The 18,226-nt window shown below is 41.1% G+C and overlaps 3 protein-coding genes across 6 annotated transcripts in view; 2 read left to right on the top strand and 1 right to left on the bottom strand.

Annotated features, from left to right (window-relative positions):
- Nucleotides 1-75: 75 nt before the first annotated feature.
- armc5 (armadillo repeat containing 5) lies at nt 76-6,582 on the top strand. 2 transcript variants are annotated; one of them, XM_042505095.1, is made up of 8 exons: nt 76-329; nt 599-984; nt 1,084-1,114; nt 1,250-1,360; nt 1,887-2,784; nt 2,880-3,682; nt 4,199-4,331; nt 4,590-6,582. In XM_042505095.1, exons 2-8 carry the CDS (start codon nt 610-612, stop codon nt 6,082-6,084), a joined length of 3,846 nt encoding a protein of 1,281 aa, XP_042361029.1. In that variant the 5' UTR covers nt 76-329; nt 599-609; the 3' UTR covers nt 6,085-6,582. The 2 variants fall into 2 exon arrangements, with proteins under 2 accessions (XP_042361029.1, XP_042361028.1); XM_042505094.1 differs by having other exon boundaries at nt 76-984.
- An 852-nt stretch (nt 6,583-7,434) lies between these two features.
- Nucleotides 7,435-8,885, bottom strand: LOC121956724 (cytochrome c oxidase subunit 6A, mitochondrial). Its single transcript, XM_042505096.1, has 4 exons — nt 8,740-8,885; nt 8,385-8,454; nt 7,927-8,069; nt 7,435-7,685 (listed from the first exon to the last, which is right to left on the bottom strand). Exons 2-4 carry the CDS (start codon nt 8,452-8,454, stop codon nt 7,596-7,598), a joined length of 303 nt encoding a protein of 100 aa, XP_042361030.1. The 5' UTR covers nt 8,740-8,885; the 3' UTR covers nt 7,435-7,595.
- Nucleotides 8,886-13,320: 4,435 nt separating this feature from the next.
- LOC121957255 (glycine-rich cell wall structural protein 1.8-like) overlaps nt 13,321-18,226 on the top strand; it is a 48,842-nt gene continuing 43,936 nt past the window's right edge. For all 3 annotated transcript variants that reach the window (XM_042505807.1, XM_042505806.1, XM_042505805.1), the window contains exons 1-2: nt 13,321-13,433; nt 17,853-17,938. In XM_042505807.1, coding sequence (XP_042361741.1) covers nt 17,872-17,938 — 67 coding nt within the window. In that variant the 5' untranslated portion in view covers nt 13,321-13,433; nt 17,853-17,871. The remainder of the gene's footprint in view (nt 13,434-17,852; nt 17,939-18,226) is intronic.

Below are 18,226 nucleotides of genomic sequence, written 5' to 3'. Positions count from 1 at the left end.
CCCAGTGTATATCTAACCGTCCCACCTCTTCACTCTCTGCTCCCTCCCTCGACCGCCCCTGTTTTGTTGTTTGGCTAAAGATGGCGTTAGCGGCTAACACAGGCGATTGCATTTTGTTTTACAAAAATTATTCGGCCAGTGGTGACAAAACATTGATCAAATAGAGCTTTAATCCGTCATTTGATGTTTAAAAATGTGTTGCATTGAGATAATACACGTCCATTGCGTAGTATAACGCTTGTTCGGCCTTCTCACGATGTAGGCCTGTTTTTTAGGGAGTGGACCGAAGCAGAAGGAACTCCAACTCCCATCGGCGAGTGCGGCGTCAGGTGGTACAACTTTTCCTTTTTTATGGTATCTGTAGTTTTCTGCTCTGACTGGACTGTTGTTCTTGTGGAAACTTTGCACAAATATAAACGTACATACTAACAGCAAAAATTCATCGGCTGAGTAAACAAGACAAGAACTTAAAATGAAAGGACATGTTATTTAATTTCTCAATATTTCGCTGGAAGCGTCCAGTGAGGCACTGTGTGCATGCTATTTGTCTAAACTGAGAGGAAGTAAAATTAAGACAACTGATATTGGAGTCTGCCAGGCAGAGGAACCATGGCTGCATCACCCGTGCAAGGAGACTGGAAACAATCTCGAGCACCTTCCAGAGAAGGTCACCCATCATCACCAGATCAATCACTGACCTGGTGCTTGGCTCACCTCTCCAAAGCTGGATCAGGGGGTGAACATGACTCAGGCGGTGCGAGAGAAGGTGACAAGAGGTCCAGGATCTCTCAGTGGCGAGCCCTGGTTGCCATCAGGACGCAGCACATCAAGGGTGACAAGGCTGGCATTGCAAGATTCAGAACTCAAGGTGGTCTCCGGCCCCTGCTTGACCTGCTCAAACACCCAGAGTGCTCCAGGAAAACCCTGGACCTGGCTCTGAGCATCCTTGCAAACTGCTGCACTGAGCTGGAGACACGCATTGAGGTGAGATAATAAGAGACAATAGAGAAAACTTTGAACCCTCTGTTTATTAAATTACCCACTAAAACTCACTGCTCACATTTAAAATGTCTTCCACTACAGGTTCGCAAGCTTGATGGAATAAACATTGTAGGTAAGTGGTCGTTTACATTCTTACGTTGAATTTGATCTTAAAATGAAGACTTCTTTAAATGTTTGGTATCAATCAAATATTGATATTTTACAATCAATGGCATGTAATCTTGAAAAAAAATATTAACTCTCTCAGTGGAGATCCTGAAGGAAAATATGGCCCTGGAGACTGTCCAGAACCGAGCAGCCCGGGCTTTGGGAAACTTGGCCATGGATCCAGAGAGCTCTGCACTCATCCACTCTGCTGGTAAGTCTTAAATGTAAAATGTGTCTCACTGCATCCTTTTTAGCTGCCAGTTTTCAGCATTTAAAATGAGATGCAGCTTGAATGCTACTGCACTGGAAATGATACTAGAAGCAGCAAAATAGTTTTATTTGTTATAATGTTGAATAGATTGGGATTGATTGTCTTGCAAGAATAATTGCCTGACTAATGAACAGATCTATTAATATTGAAGCTTCATCTTTACATCTTAACCATCAAAGGTGGTCCAAAACAAAAAAAACAAAACTAAAAACTAAATTTGGCAGGACATTGTTACCATTCCTTGTTAGTGGAGAGAAGGAATGTAGAGTATATGCTGATACATGTGAAGAGGTCCAGATATGTTGTTGTCTCTTCATAACATGAATGTGCCCAAATTAATAGGAAATATCTTTTTTCATTCAAATATGCTTGCAGACACTCTGTGTATGATCTCTAACATGTTTTTGTCAAGATGTATTTTTTTGTCCTCATATTTAAAAAAAAAACACTTTTTTTTTTTAAACAGGTGGCGTTCCTCTCCTCCTCCTTTGTGTGTCTCTTTCTTCTGGACCTTCCTCCCCAACTGCTGCTCCACCCAAAGAGCCCTGTGCTAAACTGGAGTGCGCTCAGTCGGCAGCTCGGGCTCTCCTCTACCTCTCAGACACGCCCTCTAACCGCCTGTCGCTGCTCACCCAAGGGACGTTATCTTCCCTCGCCCCTCTCATTGCTCCTGAGTATCCCCAGGGGCTGAGGCGGGCGGCGCTCAGGACCCTCCACGAGCTCACCCGAGGCTGTGGTGTTGAATGCGCCAGGGAGGTGTCCCGTTCTGGAGTCCTCGCTCAACTCGGTGTCATGGTGTCGGGGGAATCTGGTAAACCTTTTGAGGAGCTGGCACTGAAAACCCTGGCCAACATGTGCTCCCAAGGCTGCCTGCGACCTCTTGTGGGGTCACTTGGGGTAATTCAGAAGTTCACAGAGGAGGTCAAGAGGGACCCACTGAAGTCGGGAGTCTTCCTCAAGGCGCTGTGCTTGTGCTGCAAGGAAGCCGTCAACAGGGCCAAGGTGAAGGAGAGTGGTGGGTTGGAAGTGCTAATCGGCTTTCTGGCTGCCCATCAGAGTCACCCCCTGTCCCGACTTGTCATCCTGGCCTGTGTGGACTTTGTTTTTGATGAATCGGCTATGGAGCAGCTGCAAGAATTAGGGTTGGTCCCTCTGCTTGTTGCACGACTGGTTGAGCTCACCAAAGGCGAGGAACAGTCTGTTGAGAAGATGGATGTCAGCCTCTCCTCCAGCATGTCTCCCACAGAGCTCCTGCCCTCGTCATGTTTTGACTCCTTTGACTTTCCTCCTCCTCCTGATGGATGCAGAAAGGAGGAAGCTGGCAAGGAGCAGGGTCTATGTTCATCAAGCTTTCTCAGTCTCAGGTATGGACAGTTAAACACACAGGTTAATCTGTATTTCCCATGAGTTTTATTTTATTTTCTGTTGTTTATCTTCTTGCTTATTACCCTCTCTTCAGGTCCTGGTTGGTGTCTGAGGGATTGATCTCTTCAGAGGGGGACCTACTGAATTCCTCTGGTGTTGAAGGGGAATGGGGGAGTCTTCAGATCCCACCGTCTTCATCCCCTCAGACCTCATCCCCAAATCCTGATTCCATTTTCTCCCTAAAAAATTCTTCCTCATCTAACCCTACTGCCTCTTCCACCTCTAAAAAAGCTGCTCAGCCTTCCCCTGTGTCCCCTTTGCCCCAGCTGTCACCTGCATGTAAAACCATCGATCCGGCTCCCTCCAGTCCTCTACCTTCCAGTGTGCTCACACCCCAAACCCAGCCCAGTTCTTCCACCATCTCCTCTCCCACTAAAACAGCCCAAACACCAGTCTCTCCGTCAAAGTTCTCATCCCCTCACAGAAGGAGGCAGCGTCCTCATTCAGCAGCTGGTTTGACTAAAGTAACTCTTGATACCCCTCCGTTTGTGCCCCGCACGATGGCCTACCATCACCCGTACCACCCTGAACCCTGGACCGCCGAGTCGCCCATCCTGCTGCTGCTTTCGCGCTTCTCTCACGCCACAGACCCGAGTGCTGCTCTGGTCAGCTCAGGTGTCATGTCTGGCTTGCTTTTCTACCTCACCCAGCACCAGGACCCCAGCAGCAGGTGCTTCCGTATGCTTTGCCGGCTGAGCTGCAACCCAAACTGTTTGCAGGCACTAATCCGAACCGGCTCGGTTGCGCTGATTCGTCACCATCTCTGTCAGAGAGGGGGAGGATTTGAGGGAGAGGAGAGGCAGACGGATCGAGTGAAAACAAAAGTTAAACAACTTGGTAAGATATATATATATACTGTATATAGTCTGCAGCACAGTAACTTCAGACCAGTTGTTCATTATAAAGAACTGGCATTTTATTAATCTTGTGATATTAGCTGAATTATGTATGTTATAATTTAGATCATTAAAGTTAACCTTTCTAACTAGGGTTGATGGGATCTTACTTTCTAGGTACTGATACCTCAACTCAGACAAAACTGCCAATCTGATGAGCTCTCTCTTTATTCTATTTGTATACCTGACTGTGTGGAAAAATTGAATAATTTTGATATAAAGAAACATACAGCCAGGGACAGCTGTGGCACTAAAAACTGACAAAACTCTGAATTTCACAATAACATTGAGAAAATAAATCTTATATATTTAATGCTGATCAGTCACATCTGGCCGATGTACGATATTCTTAAACTAACATACTGGATCGATACATCCTGACCTCTTAAATGAGTAATACTGAACTAGCTTTTATGTCATCAAGCACATTTTATTTTTGCTTTAACTGTTTCTGCAGGTTTTGCTCTTCTTAATAATCTGCGTGTCCAGTGTGAGTCTGGATTTGGCTCTGGAGTTGTTGCCCATGTGATGCTGTCAGGCTCTGAGTCCGACAAGATGAACTGTGCGCTGTCTCTGCCATTAATCAGCAGGTGAGCAGTAGATCTACAGTATATGAGTTCAGTCATCGTGATCTTAAAAGTTGTGTTTTTATTAGGCTGTTCTTTGAGGAATTCTGCTAAAAACAATAGATTAATGTCTTGATAAAATCATTATTTCCATTATTTCCAAGTTTTTACATACAATTTAGTGTATGGTTATGTATTTACCATGTGTTCATTTAATGATTTTGTATTGACATACTCCATATACCATATATGAGCTTTACAAACCCTCCTTTTCTTCAACAGCAATAAGTCCCTGTTAAAGAAACTCCTCCTGGACAGCGGTGGACTGCACTTGGCCCTGCAGCCTCTTGGTTGCGATGACGATGATGTGGATGAAGAGCACCCCGCTGAATGTGGAAAGCTGCTTTCCGATTGGTTCAATTCACCACATTCAGGTTTGACTTCTCAGCTCCACTCACTGTTTTCCTCCCTTCTGATTGGATGCCTGTCTACTCTGACCAGTGGCAACAAAATGGAGCTTGACAAAAAACATCTAAATCCAGTAACAACACAGTCAGTCGACAAAATTGACAAAGTTTCACCCCCTCCCTCCAAAAGGCCTCGCCTGGCTGACACCTGTCCCTACGGAGTCTCGAACTTTGACCTGCTCTTGCTGCTTGATGACGGGACTCAGGTGCAAGCCAACAGAAGGGCTGTTGCCGGGGTGGAGGGGACAGACAGGGTGGGTTCTGAGTACTTTTGGGCTCTGTTGAGAGGCGGGTTTGGAGAAGCTCAGGGTAACGCAGAAGAAGCCATCCGCATTAAAGATGTCAGCACAGGTATGCTGCTACCAGTGCTACATTACCTGCATGGATGTCGCCTCACCAAGGACACAGAAATGACAAGAGAAAATGATGAAGGACAGAGTAGAGGAAAGTGTCAGATCTTGGACACACTGGTCCTTGAAGGACTGGGGATCTGCCCCAAAGACACAGAGGATCGCTCAGCAGAAGACTTTGCTTTCCAGAAAACAGCTTTAGGCGAGATGATGATTGGAGCATGCAGATTTTTGGTGACTGAGCTGCAGAGAGAGCTGGAAGATCTCTGTGTGTCTCTCCTCCTGTCCTGCTCCACTAAGCCTGCTCCCATAGTGGACAAGGCTGAAAAGGCTGCATCTAAAATGGACCAGGAATGCATTGAGTCTGCTGAGGAGAACCTGGCTAATCGAACATCAGAGTTAGAGTTGACTGGTTTTGAGGTGCACACAGAAGATTTACCAGGACAGACGAAGAAACCAAACAGCTCCCTGCAGCAGACAGACAGTAATAAAAGCTCTTTAGCTGGAACAACTCAAAAGGCCAGCAGAGGACTCAATACAATTTCAGACCATGAGACAATCAGAAGTGTCACTCCAGTTTCCAAATCAAGCTGTATATCAGTGGTGGACAAATCACTCGATCCAGAAGAGTTGAGGTTAAGACCAAAGAACTTGATGAAAAGTTCGGCACAGTGTCTGAAATCAGCAGCTCGGGACTCCATTTCCTCCTCAGCAACCCCATCAGAAGGTGGGCACCTGGCTGCTCTGCTCCCCCAGGTTTACTGGTTTTCTCAGCGCTACAGCTACCCAACACTGGGTCGTGCCTGCCTGTCTCTGCTGCTTGGCTGCCAGGATGTTCCTCGGCCCTTCTTGTCCTCCTCGCTTGCTGGAGATTGCCTTCGTAGACTTGCCAGAGATGCGGACTGTACTGAGACTCTTAAACAGGATCTACTTAGTCTGGCCACAGTGGCTCTGAGCTGAACTAGTAAGGACATTTTGAGCTGAGTGGTTGGTAGCATGAATTCAGAGCACACAGATTAAGTGAAAGTCAACTTTAGCAAATGTCCAGAGTACATGTGCAGGTTACAACAACGGCACGATTACCTGAAAAACCTGCTGTATGAATTTCTTGAGCACTAACGGAACTGACTTTTGATTTAATGTCATAAACTGGAAGCATAAACTTAAGTTTAGTTTTGATGTAATCGGATATGAACTGTAGCCGTCCCAGCATGACATAATGGTATTATAATTTACTTACATTTGTGTTGTGATTTTTTTTCAGAGAAGGTCAAAGACGGTGTCCGTAATGCATTTGATAAATGTCATTTAGCTGGAAGTACTGGAATTATCAGGGTTGGTCTCAAAGCCAGTTGTTTATTTTGTAAATAGAGAAAATATGGATTAGCAGATATACAGTGTATAGATTCCAACTGTCCCATATAAATTTATGCCACTGAATATATTGTTGGAACATCACTTTGTTTCTGGTTTCTTATAGCTGTAGTTTGGATATGCAGTAATCTCACAGAGTGGCTTCAAGGAATGTCAGTCAGTAGACTGTGTGTTACAGTGTACCAGTTTCTATAGGAATCCTCACCATATGATTTTCAGTACTGTCAAAAATACAGACACTTCTCTTTTATTAATTGAACTGATACAAAGATGCTCTTTTGAGGGGTTGTAATGTAGGGCACAGCATGTACCACCAGAGGTCAGTTTATATGGGTGGAAGGGGAGGCTGGGCTTACAAAGATGGCGACTGTGAGTAGTGGGGATACCATTTCAGAAGTAGTAAAAAGCCAGCAACGGCAGAGGTCCAGCGAGCATGTTCTTATTGGGTAGCACCAAACTGTTTAATACATGATTTAAAAAAAAAATCATAAAATAACCATCATATGCTGTAATTCCCGCTCAAATGTCAGGGGCATGTGAAGGTATGAAATAATAGATACCACCCAAGCCTATCAGTCAGTTCAATTATTTCGATTACACAACATAGGGTGAAGAAGCTATTGGTTGAACTGCCACAAAATTTCAGAACATTCATGTTCTCGCGAGGAAGGATTGTGATGACTGGGGATCCCCAGGTGTAGCGGTGTGACTCATTGATGTGTTTTTAATAGTTTTTGGACAACAAAGGAGGCCTTCTTTTAATCTTTTTCAACCCGTATGTGCTGGATTTGAACCAACTTTGGCGTCCCCTGGTGTCAGTTTGTAAAAAGACACCATAAGATGAGATGTAAAAGCACTTTTCTCAAAGATTTTGACACAAGTTTTGAGTGTTGATTACATGAGCACCACTGAATGAAACAAAAGTAAAGGCAGTCATTGTAATACAGCACAAAGTGGTTTTATTCACATCGGGGTGCACCGCTCGATGTCGATGCTGCTTGGGCCCACAATCAGTATAATTAAGGCAGTACAGTTACACTGCAGACTGAAGTTTGGAGTAACCAGCAAAACATAGCCAAGAAATGTGACTGATCCTCTCAGTGATGGGAGTCTTCGAAGCCATCAGGCAGAGCATTGGTGTGAGAGTTGTGGAACAGAGAGTGGTTTCCATCTCCCCAGGGGAATTTCTGAAAGGACACATTGTAAGTAAAGCCAATACAAGGAAAATTATGGATATTTATGTCGTACAATTTCTTTATTTCTAATCCCGCTGAAAGAGTAGGAGAGGGTGCACAAGGTTCGAGACCATAAACTGTTTAACAGAAGTGGACGTATCCTCACTGATGTCACCTGTTGCTTTAGGGACTACCGTTTTGAAGCTGTGAGTCTGGCTTGTTTTATTGGCTACAGTCTATGTTTGAGACTAACCTTGGTGCGGATACGCAGGTGAGAGTATGGCACAAATTCTGGCTGTTCATGCGAGTGTGCCTTCCCCTTCATGTAGGCATTAGCTATGCAGACACCCACGCCAGGAACAGCCAACACAAATGTCAGTATCTTCCAGGTCCTTGCTGTGGAAAAACAACCAGTGAAATTATATGTCTGAAGCACTAAATAGGGTATAGAGATAATGAAAGAATAAGATTATAGCAGTTGTCTCTCTACAGAGCCTGATCAATGATAAAAAAAATAGTTCCTGATCATTTGCCAAGCAGCATGAGCGTGCAGGAACGCTGCCAGCTCTGCAGACATTTCAGTTATTGTTCAACAAATGCTCCAACTGTATGAGACTCAGAGGTGTGGATACATGCAGAAGCTCTGATTCTGGAGGCTTTGCTGCATTGTGGTTGTTTTTGGTTTGAGAGAGATGGTAAAAACACACTTACCTCCTCCTTCATGGCTCGATTGCGACGCAGCAGCAAGCACCCGACGCGCAGCTAAGGCAGACACAGACATCTGTTGAGGGGGAGAGGGAGAAAAGAAACAATTGAGAGACATTTGCAGCATTTTTTTTTGTTACAGCAATGTTGAAGTAATGACAATAACTAAAGAAAACCTCTATACAGCCATTTAAACACCATACAGTTCTTGTATATTGTGTAATTTTGAGAATTAACAAGTAATCTGTCATATGGCCCTGTACAAACAAACACTTCAAAACAACAGGCAGTTGAGGCTTGGCCTATTAGTGCTGCTGTGTATTAAGAGTGGTGGTATGTAAAAATGAGCTGAAACACTTACTGTTCTTCAATCAGGCAGTATTCAATATGCTTTATTATCCTCTTGTTTTTCTGGTGAAGTTGTTGCTCGTTTTATATCCTCCTTCCTGATTGTATGTCCTTCAGGCTGTCCTGAGCTGAACTCAGTGTTTATCAGACTCCTCCCCATTTCAATGTGTTCATGCGCCAAGAAACTGAGTTTATATTTGGGCAAGTGCAAAGGCTGGCTGATATGTGACAGGGAGGAAGAGGATTGGGCAGGAGGTGTGTTGTTGGTCCTGCGCAGGACACTAAGTCTGCATTACAAAGACTAAAATAAGGGCTTATTAATCCTTATTAAAGGAGAAGGGTCTTCATAAACAATGTTAGGTTTCATTTCCAGTTTCAGTTGGAGAGCAATAACGAAAGCACCTGTGGCTCAGTTGTGGGTCAGAAAAATCTCCAGTTTATTGACACTATGAATGTATTAATCAGAATGTATTTATTAGAAGAGCATGTCTATTCTGAAATGAACTATTGAAGCCATGGAGGCCCATTTTTATTATATTGAGTATGAGAATGCTAATATTTATATATGTGTAAAAGTTATATTTTTAATTGCAAGGCTTTACAGGCACTGGCTCTTTCATATATCAGTTTTCACACATAACATCATATCAACGTCTATTAAAGTTAGAAAGTGTCTATTGGTATATTTATTTTAACACGAAAAAATATTCTTGGTTGGTCTGGCAAAAAATTAAAAAATATGCAATTATCACACGCATAATCAATGCAAGCATAGTGAGAAACTTAATGATAGTTTGAGCAGCCCTTTTTTTTCTTTTTTTAAAGCAGCTTGTACCAGTACACAGCTGCCCACCGAGCCACAATGACTGTCAATTATGTGCACATTTGTTCACTTATGTGTGAATAAACAGCACAAATAAAATCTAAAAATAAATATATATAGATAAAGAGTTTAAGGTACATTGGCTTGCATTTTGCAGTTCAGTGGGAGCAGGAAAAGCTTGCAAGCATACAAACTTAAATCATTTGTTTATGTTGAGATAGACTGTCCACCAGATGGGGTAGTGTTGCTACAGAACCTGTCCTTAAATGCTCCTTCAGACGTCATAGGTCATTTGTGCTAATGTTACACAGGCTCACCTCTGCAGTATGGTTCCCCCTTTTTGTTTAGACTGCTGATATGACCCTGTATAACCCCTAAAATAGAAATTGGGCCTTACGTTTGGATTTTAGTCGATTTACCTGCACAGTCTGCATTTTGAGTAGATTTTAATTTGAAAGAGCAAAGTCAGTTTTACAGCTTTAAAAGGTCAATCAAATTTATTAACACATAAAATGCTAAATTTGTGGTTTTCATACTATTTTCATCCTAATACCTAAAGAGTACATTTACTCATATACTGTAATTAAGTATCATTATTTAATATGTTTATTTTACTTCAGTATTGCTTTTCTATGTTTTTTTCTACTTCTCTCTATATTTCAGTAGGAAATATTGTACTTTTACTCCACCACATTTATCTGACTAATTTAGCTATTAGTTACTTTTTACTTTCGAAACCTATGATATGCTTTTATAATATGTCATATATAATATATTACATTTTAAATTCAGGACTTTTACTTGTAAAGGACATGAGTGAATTATGAGAAATGGGCCTCTGGGGGCAGATATGCAAAAGGCCCCAGCACCTCTCCCACACATGAGCAAAAAAACACAGATTTTTTGGTGGTTTGCCTTCTTGTTTTTTTCTGTTTGCTTTGTTTTGGTTTTTTTTGTTGTTGTTGTCATTTTGCATGTTGTTATGCATGTTTCTGTGTTTTTGTCTCTGTAGTCATTTAGTCAATGTGTGTCTCCGTGGTTGTTTTGCCTCTTTTTGTTATTTTGTTTCCCCTCTTTGTTGTTTTCCCCTCTTTGTTGTTGCTTTGCATCTTTTTACAGTTCATTTGCATCTTTTTGTGATCATTTTTTTTTTTAAACTTTCTTTTTATTGATTTTTTCCAATTTTTTGTGATCATTTTGATTATTTTTAAGGTCATTATGTCTTAATATGAGTGGAATTTTGAAAGCGAAAGCCAGGGGGTCCCTTAACACTTTGGGCCCTATGGCCTGTGCCTGGTAGGCCCATTAAGAAATCCATCCATGGTAATGAAAAATATTTAGAATGAAGTATTTCTACTTAAAAGAGGGAAGAAAGAGCCTTTTAGAGTTTTAATTCTTGATTTTCAGGATATTAGTAAAGCCTTTGTCATCTCTGTGTGGGCAGCTTCAGGCTGCAGTGCAAACAGCAGCCAGAGCCAGCAGTGATGTCAGCCAGTCATGCAAGCAACCAGTCATGCAAGCAGCCAGTCTGAACGTTTCGCACTTGTGTTATTGTGGGCAGAGGTTAAATACCATCTCAGTTTGAAGAATCTGTGCACAGGCATGTCCTGGCAGGTAGACACACAGAGGTTTGCATGTGCTGCAGGTGTGCTGCAGGAATTGGGAGAAGTCAAAACTCCTTCCATACTGCAGACATGTTATTAGGATCATGGCTCCATTGCCTACATTGACATGCATACCCTATATGCAGTGTGCCCTAACTTTAAAATGTATCTGTGGGCAAGTATTCAATTAGAAATATTAAATTAGATGTATGGAATATACTATAGAAGTTTCCAAGGCCAGTTAAGTCTATGTAATACTACTTCTTTTTATGTTAGCCATGTTGGCAATGTACATACAGGGGCGATTATCAGACAATGGGCTCCTGGGCACAGTAGGAATAGGGCCCCCATATCCCCTACAAAGGAGCAAGATACACACACTGTATAGTTGTCTAGCCTCTTTTCATAGTTTTGCATCTCTGTATTCCTATGCAACTCTCTTTTGTTCTTGTTTTTTTTCTATTTGAAATAACTTTTTTGCCTCTATAACATAATTTAGTGTACTTCTTCGTGGTTGTTTTGCACCTTTTTGTAGTTATTTTGTGACTCTTTGCAGTTCTTTTGTATCTCTATGTGGTCATTTTTAATCTCCTCCTGGTTAGTGTGTGTATATTTGAGTGACATTTTGCAGCTGATTGCACGGAGGCCCCCCTTACACTTCTGGCCCCTTGACCTGTGCCTGGAAAGGCCCGTTCAGTAATCCTTCTATGTAAGGATGACAATGTTGGTCTGTCAGTTTGTCCACCACTTACATCCCACTTTCACTTTCATTTGCACAGTTATTCAAGGCTTTTTTGTTGCCAGGATGATGAGCAACCACATACAGAATGAATTAGTTCAACAGGTTTCCTACCTGACCCTGATGAAGTAAAACATTTCCATCAGTGGGTGTGGAGTTTCTACACGCACAGCAGCTGGAGGAAGCTGTGTAGACTCAACAACATGCACAGGACGGACACAGACACATAATGATGTGTAAATAAAAAAATATATATTTTCCTAAAGTATAACAGATTATTTTTCCTGACTGTATCCTCTTAGAATTAGCGTGATACCACTTTAAATTACAGCATGAAGGATTTAGTTGTCCTTAAGTGCGCATAAACTGTATTATGTAAATAAAAAAGGATGTGTAAACTGAGTTCAGATGAGTTAACCGTCCATCCCTCAGCACCCACACAACCCCTGTCTGTGTATATTCCTGCCAAGAGAAAGAAAACTCTGGATTATGTGCAAGGCAGTAAGTGTGTGTGATGTTGGACAGAGGTGAAAGCGGCCGGTTGTAACAGTCTGTCCCATCTTTGCCTTGTGAATCTGGGTGTCTCTCGCTTTTCTGGGCACTTAGCTGCCATATTCCTGTGTTAACTTCAGAGTAGCTCAGATCTAAGCTCTTTATTGAACCTTTTTTGGATGGAGACCTGTCTCTGCTCTTCATGAGGCACATTCTGGATGATTGATGAAGTTTAAAAAAAACAAATCAGACATAAAGAATATTTGATTGCTGAGATTTTGTTTTTATAATCCACAACTGTGATGATTCTCAACCATGGCTTGTGGTAGCTGTGGTGAAGTCCCTCTTTATTTTAGACTCCTTGATCAAGTAAATTTGTGGCTGTTATGTCATCAAAACCAAAATGTTTTCTCTTTTGGGTTTAGTCCCTTACTCTGAGGACAAAAACTGCACGGCCAGACACAGGTTCTGCCGAAATACCTGCATGATGAGGGAGTCAGCACCATCACTCTGTAGGTCTCTGTGCTCTTCCCCTAATGTGTCCATGGTACTTGAAGCTGAACACTAATATTTAGCCCCCTGGAGGTGGCCCTCACTGGCTTACAAACTGAAAAAGAAGCATAAAACCTGAAAAAAACACAACTGTTTCAGTCACAGGCTAAAAAAAACAAAACTTCAAATTTAAGTTTTGTATTGGATTTCTTCAGAGTAAAAGTGATTTGTGAAGTGAAGATGTTTATTTTACCAATGTGAGGCTGTTCAGGAGAATGTTCAAATGTGTATCAAGAGTTGACATTATTTGTATTTACACCTCCAACCACCAAGTGGCGCAGGGTGTATTTTGTGATGGTTGGTAGACTTAAATAGGAGGTAGAAAGTAGTAATCAGTTGCAGGTGTTGCTTCTTTGTTAAAGAAGCACTGAGTTTTTTAATGGTTGTTGCTCGTGCTACAGTCTGTGTTTATGCCCAATTGTGTGGTTTTGCACTTTCTGTGGAACATTTTGCTTTAAGAGAGAAGGAAACAATGGACTACACTGCAAGAGCAATTGGTGAGTTGTGCTGAACTGTATCATAAATCTGACTTTTGTTAATGGACACACACACTGGGTGTTTTATAGGAAGTACACATTATATCTAAATCCTACAGAATAGCAGCACAATGACCTTTTATTCAATCAAATCAAATCTTTATTTATATGGCACTTTTCATACAAAGAGTAACACAAAGTGTTTAGACACGCGCAGCACACAGTTTTATGCCTCTTCACTGGGGATAGCTGTGGCCAAAGGCATAATGTTTTTGGGCTGTCCATCTGTCTGGCCCATTCTTGTGAACTCATATCTCAATAAGGCCTTGAAGGAATTTTAGAACTTCAGTTTGCACACACTTTCACTTGGACTCAACAATGAACGAATTAGAATTTGATAGTCAAAAGGTCAAGGTCACCATGACCTAATTTTACTTATTCTTGTGAACATGATACCTCAGGATTGCTTCAAGGGAGTTTTTTCAAATTTGGCAGAGATGCTCCATTGGACTCAAGGATGAACTTGATAGATTTTGTTGGTCAAAAGTCAAGGTCATTGTGACCTTGCATTTGTCTCATTCTCTTAAATGCGACATCTCAAGAAAACCTGCAATTTGACAGGTGTATGGAGGCATATAGCCGTGAGGCGGTAATTCTAGTTTACATTACTTCTGTAGTTCCACACAGCCCTACAGAGTTTCATAGAGTATGTAAACTTATTGTTCTTGTTTTTTGACAGGAAACTTTACAGTTTAAGAACAGTTAAGTTTTATTAAAGAGATTTTACCAGCTGTGGCAGTGGGGCTGGGATTGTTTTCACACATTGTGTGTGTCATCATGGCAAAATATAGTCACCTCTCGTATCGAGAACTTCCACAGAAGTGAGTTTGAGTACTTTGCAGGTCTTTATGTATCTGTGGACAGATTTGGTCAACATGATAGCATCACATCTGTGTAAGATACAGTCATTAAAGTTAAAGCTAAGTAGTTGAGATCAAGTTGAAGGCTAATTTTGAAGATGGGTGTGGTCCAAGCAGTTGCACCATAAGTAGGGTGGTAGGAGCACCTGTAGCTAACATTAGATTCAAGTCATGCATTATCATCTTTAGTTTCTCCTCTTTCGACCTTAAAGAACGCATAAGGACAGCACACGAACATACACAGAATGTAATTTGTATGTATATATTGGGGCACACAGTGTTTCCAATATGACAGACCAAAGTTAAACTGCCATCCAGATGTGTCTCCACAGACACTGCATCCCCTGTTATTGCACTGTTCTCTGGCTAAATGAGCCAGCACAGTCTGCACCACCTCTGACAATCAAATCTTTTCAAAGCTTTGACATCTAGTCTTGAAAAATTGACACTGTCCTAATTGACCCGATTGTTGTTTTTTTAATAGGGACCTCTCAAACATGCAGACAGATAAATGTTTAAAGGTGAATCATGGGTGAACGAGTCATGAGTCAGACGTGGGTTATGTTATTGTCCTATGCTCAGTACCACCAGAGAAGACGATGTGGTGGTCTGCAGGTGTGACTTCAGTTTTCCTCAGGTGGCATAAAAACAACTCGTGTTCTGTCAAAGCATAAGCATCATATGTGATTCTCCAGTCAGACGTTTGCATTGAGTGCTGTCGTGCCTGAGGTTAAGACATAAACTTAAACATTAGTTTAAGAAATGGCTGAGGACCTCCCACAATAAGTGAGGCTGATTCTGGAGCTGGGGTCGATGCCACCATGGGCTAATGCTTCTTGTACACAGTCTCAACAGACTGTGCTAGCACAATATGCTGCCCCAGAAAGCCTGGTGACAGCTGACAGCCAGCTTTAAAGTGAGATTACAATGCTCTTCTGTAGAAAACTATCGAAACTCCTTTAAAACTGTGTTTTAATTGAGGTGGCAGCCCTGAGGGCTGTTTCTACAGCGGTAATGCGTTTGTGTGTTTATTGTTGCATACCCAACACACACAGACACAAAAATTATGTAATGTTTACTTTGCATTTTCCAGTGCACACATTTTAGCAAGTTATTTATGTTACTCAAACAGATTGTTTGCTTTCTCTCATTATTTTCCCCTTCTTGTTTATAGGAGGTGTAATGTTTACTCTATTAACAAAACCCAAGAGAAACATTTCTGTTGTTTAACTGTCTTTTAGGCAGGTGAGTTTGTTTGGGTAAAAGTCGAGTTCAACACGTCTGTCGAAACCTAATTTAAACAAAAAATCATTATATATTTTTTCTGTCTTCATTTTCATTTTGCAGTAGTTTATTGTGGAAGGACAGAGTATTTTCATTATGAGTGTTTGTGATGCTGTTCAGTCATCATTTATGTCTATGATAATTTATGTATGAGTGTTTGTGTGTGCAAGACATCATCGTCACGCCCTTATAAAACTGCTATCTGCTGTTCCTGATTATGGAGCAAACACTGTTGCGTGTGTTTGAAGACCTTTTAGTGTGGTGGTTTGGAAAGCATCCTAATGGGGAGCATCACCAAACTGCTCTGTTAGACCACTGGTTCCCAACTGAGGATCCCAACCTTCATTTGGGGCCACCAAAGCTTTACAGAGGGTTGTGAGACCTTCTTGATTTTGAGGGATTTACCATAAGAAAACATCTCCTTACAATATGCAGTAGGCCTATACCTCAGCTTTTTTTTTCATTTCTGTGAGGACAACTAAATTACATTATTTTAGAGTTAAGATGATCATTCAAGATGTACTCTTAGAAAAATCTCAAAGGATAAAGGCACATTGAACACAGTTACAACCATCAAAGAGCCACTAGAACAATGGACAAGCATCAGAGAGAAGAAAACATCGAATTTGTGTGTCTGATTGTTAATTAAAAAAAAAAAAACAACAACCAACAGACAGAGAATCATTTAAAAACATCCTAAAAAAATAACAGGTAAATTAATCTCTAATGCATTAATCACAGAAATAATCTGCTTAATATTCAACCAAATAATTTTATACAAACTTCCAGGAGTTGTTGTGTCCACTATTTGGGTTAATTGTGTTTATCAGTTGTTCTTCACTGTTACTGTTAGATAATATTGGTACATCATTGGTATCTGCAGTTATTGGCTTTAAAATGAATCATTGTAAATGGCCAGCATGCTGATTTCTGCCATTTTTTGTAATATAATTTTTGAATATTACTTACACTGAAAATCATTGTATTTTATGTCTCCATCTGCTGGTGGGCCATAAAGACAAGAGTATGCATAATATGATGTTAATTCAACCACTGAGGAGACTTGATGATGACTAAAATACGGTGGGGAAAAAAGTAAATAATAGTGAGTATTGATTATCGGTCAAATTAGTTGTTATTTAAAGGTATATCGGATATTGGCAAAAAGTCCAGTATTGTGCATCCCTAGTTATTGTTTTTCTTTTTTTATGTTATCCATAAAATATTTCATTAAGTCCAGGGCCATCACTTTACAAAGGGACCCCTTAAAAAAACGGTTGGTTAGACCATAGAACCCTTAAAAGAGTGATGGACAGTCAGATCAACTCTCACTGTGCAGTACTTACACCAGAAAGTGCAGAACCAGCAGTGGTAAGATTATGAAGCCTTCTCACCATCCCAGTAACAGATTACCAACTTCTGCAGCGAGAGAAAAAGAAAAAGCTTCTTTCCTCAAGCCAACAGAATGGCAATCCATACACTGACCTATGGCCTCCTGTAGCTCATCAAGCACATTGCTCATTGAACACTTTGCTCTGCTTTGCTCAATGCATATTTGAGCTTCACTAAAAAACCCTCACATTACTTACTTTCTTTCTTTTTTAAAATCCATATTTTTTCACACTTATCTTGAAGCACAACCTTTGGAGCATGCCCAATTGCATTTCAGCGCACACATAACTTGTATGTAACGAACAGACCGTTGGATCCTGAGTTCTTAAGTCTGTGTATGGAAAGCCTGTTAACAGTGCAGCATGTGGCAGAGAAGTCAGACGTACACTCAGGTTTTTTTTTTCTTTAGTGCGTACTCATAGAGAAGAATTTCCTCTCAGACTTTGAGTCTACTAAAGGGATTTTTGTACCCAGTTGCTTTGTTGTTTTTGTCATCTAGTTACATCCCTACACTTGTACACATTTGACTCTCACAAATCTCATAATTTCTGAGTGCAACATGCCAAGTGCAGAGATGGTAAAGAGAATGTGTGAATTCTCAGGTGCAGGAGAAAGTACAAAAACTCATTTACCTTGTGTGTGCGCATTTTCAGCGAATGGAAATGGACCAAAATGGGCCTTTAGCTTTGCCCAATCAGACCAGTGTGTGTGTGCAGAGGGCAGGACTGGGCAGTGGGAGTGCATCAAAGAGAACACTATATATAAGACATCAGGGGTAGTAATGCTTTAAACATCCATCCATCTGTTCATCTGCTCATAAGTTTGTCTCTCTGCTCTTCATCAGTTTTTTCTACTCCTCCATCATGCTGGTTCAAGCTCTGCTCCAGACTTCGCTGGTTCTCTGGTTGGCTCAGCAAACTCTGCAAGGCGGTAAGAGAAACACAGGATTTCATAAGTAAAAACAGAACTCTGGTTGCATACTAACTATCTTCTAAAAATTTTGTCAAACTTCAGATTATTATTCGATAAGATTTGGTTTTTTCAGCCCGTCTTAACCCTGTCAGCACATTTTCTGTGCTTTTGTTGAAAAGCCATTTAATTCCTGTTGAATTCCTCAAGTGGCCGCTTATGTTAACTGGTAAGAATATTATGTATAGTCACTTAAAATGATCAGATATATGTTATTTAATTGATGGAGACTTCAGATTCTTGATTACT

This window comes from Plectropomus leopardus, chromosome 17 (genome assembly GCF_008729295.1).
Source record: "Plectropomus leopardus isolate mb chromosome 17, YSFRI_Pleo_2.0, whole genome shotgun sequence".
NCBI lineage: Eukaryota > Metazoa > Chordata > Actinopteri > Perciformes > Serranidae > Plectropomus > Plectropomus leopardus.
This window is presented reverse-complemented; position numbering and strand designations above follow the sequence as displayed.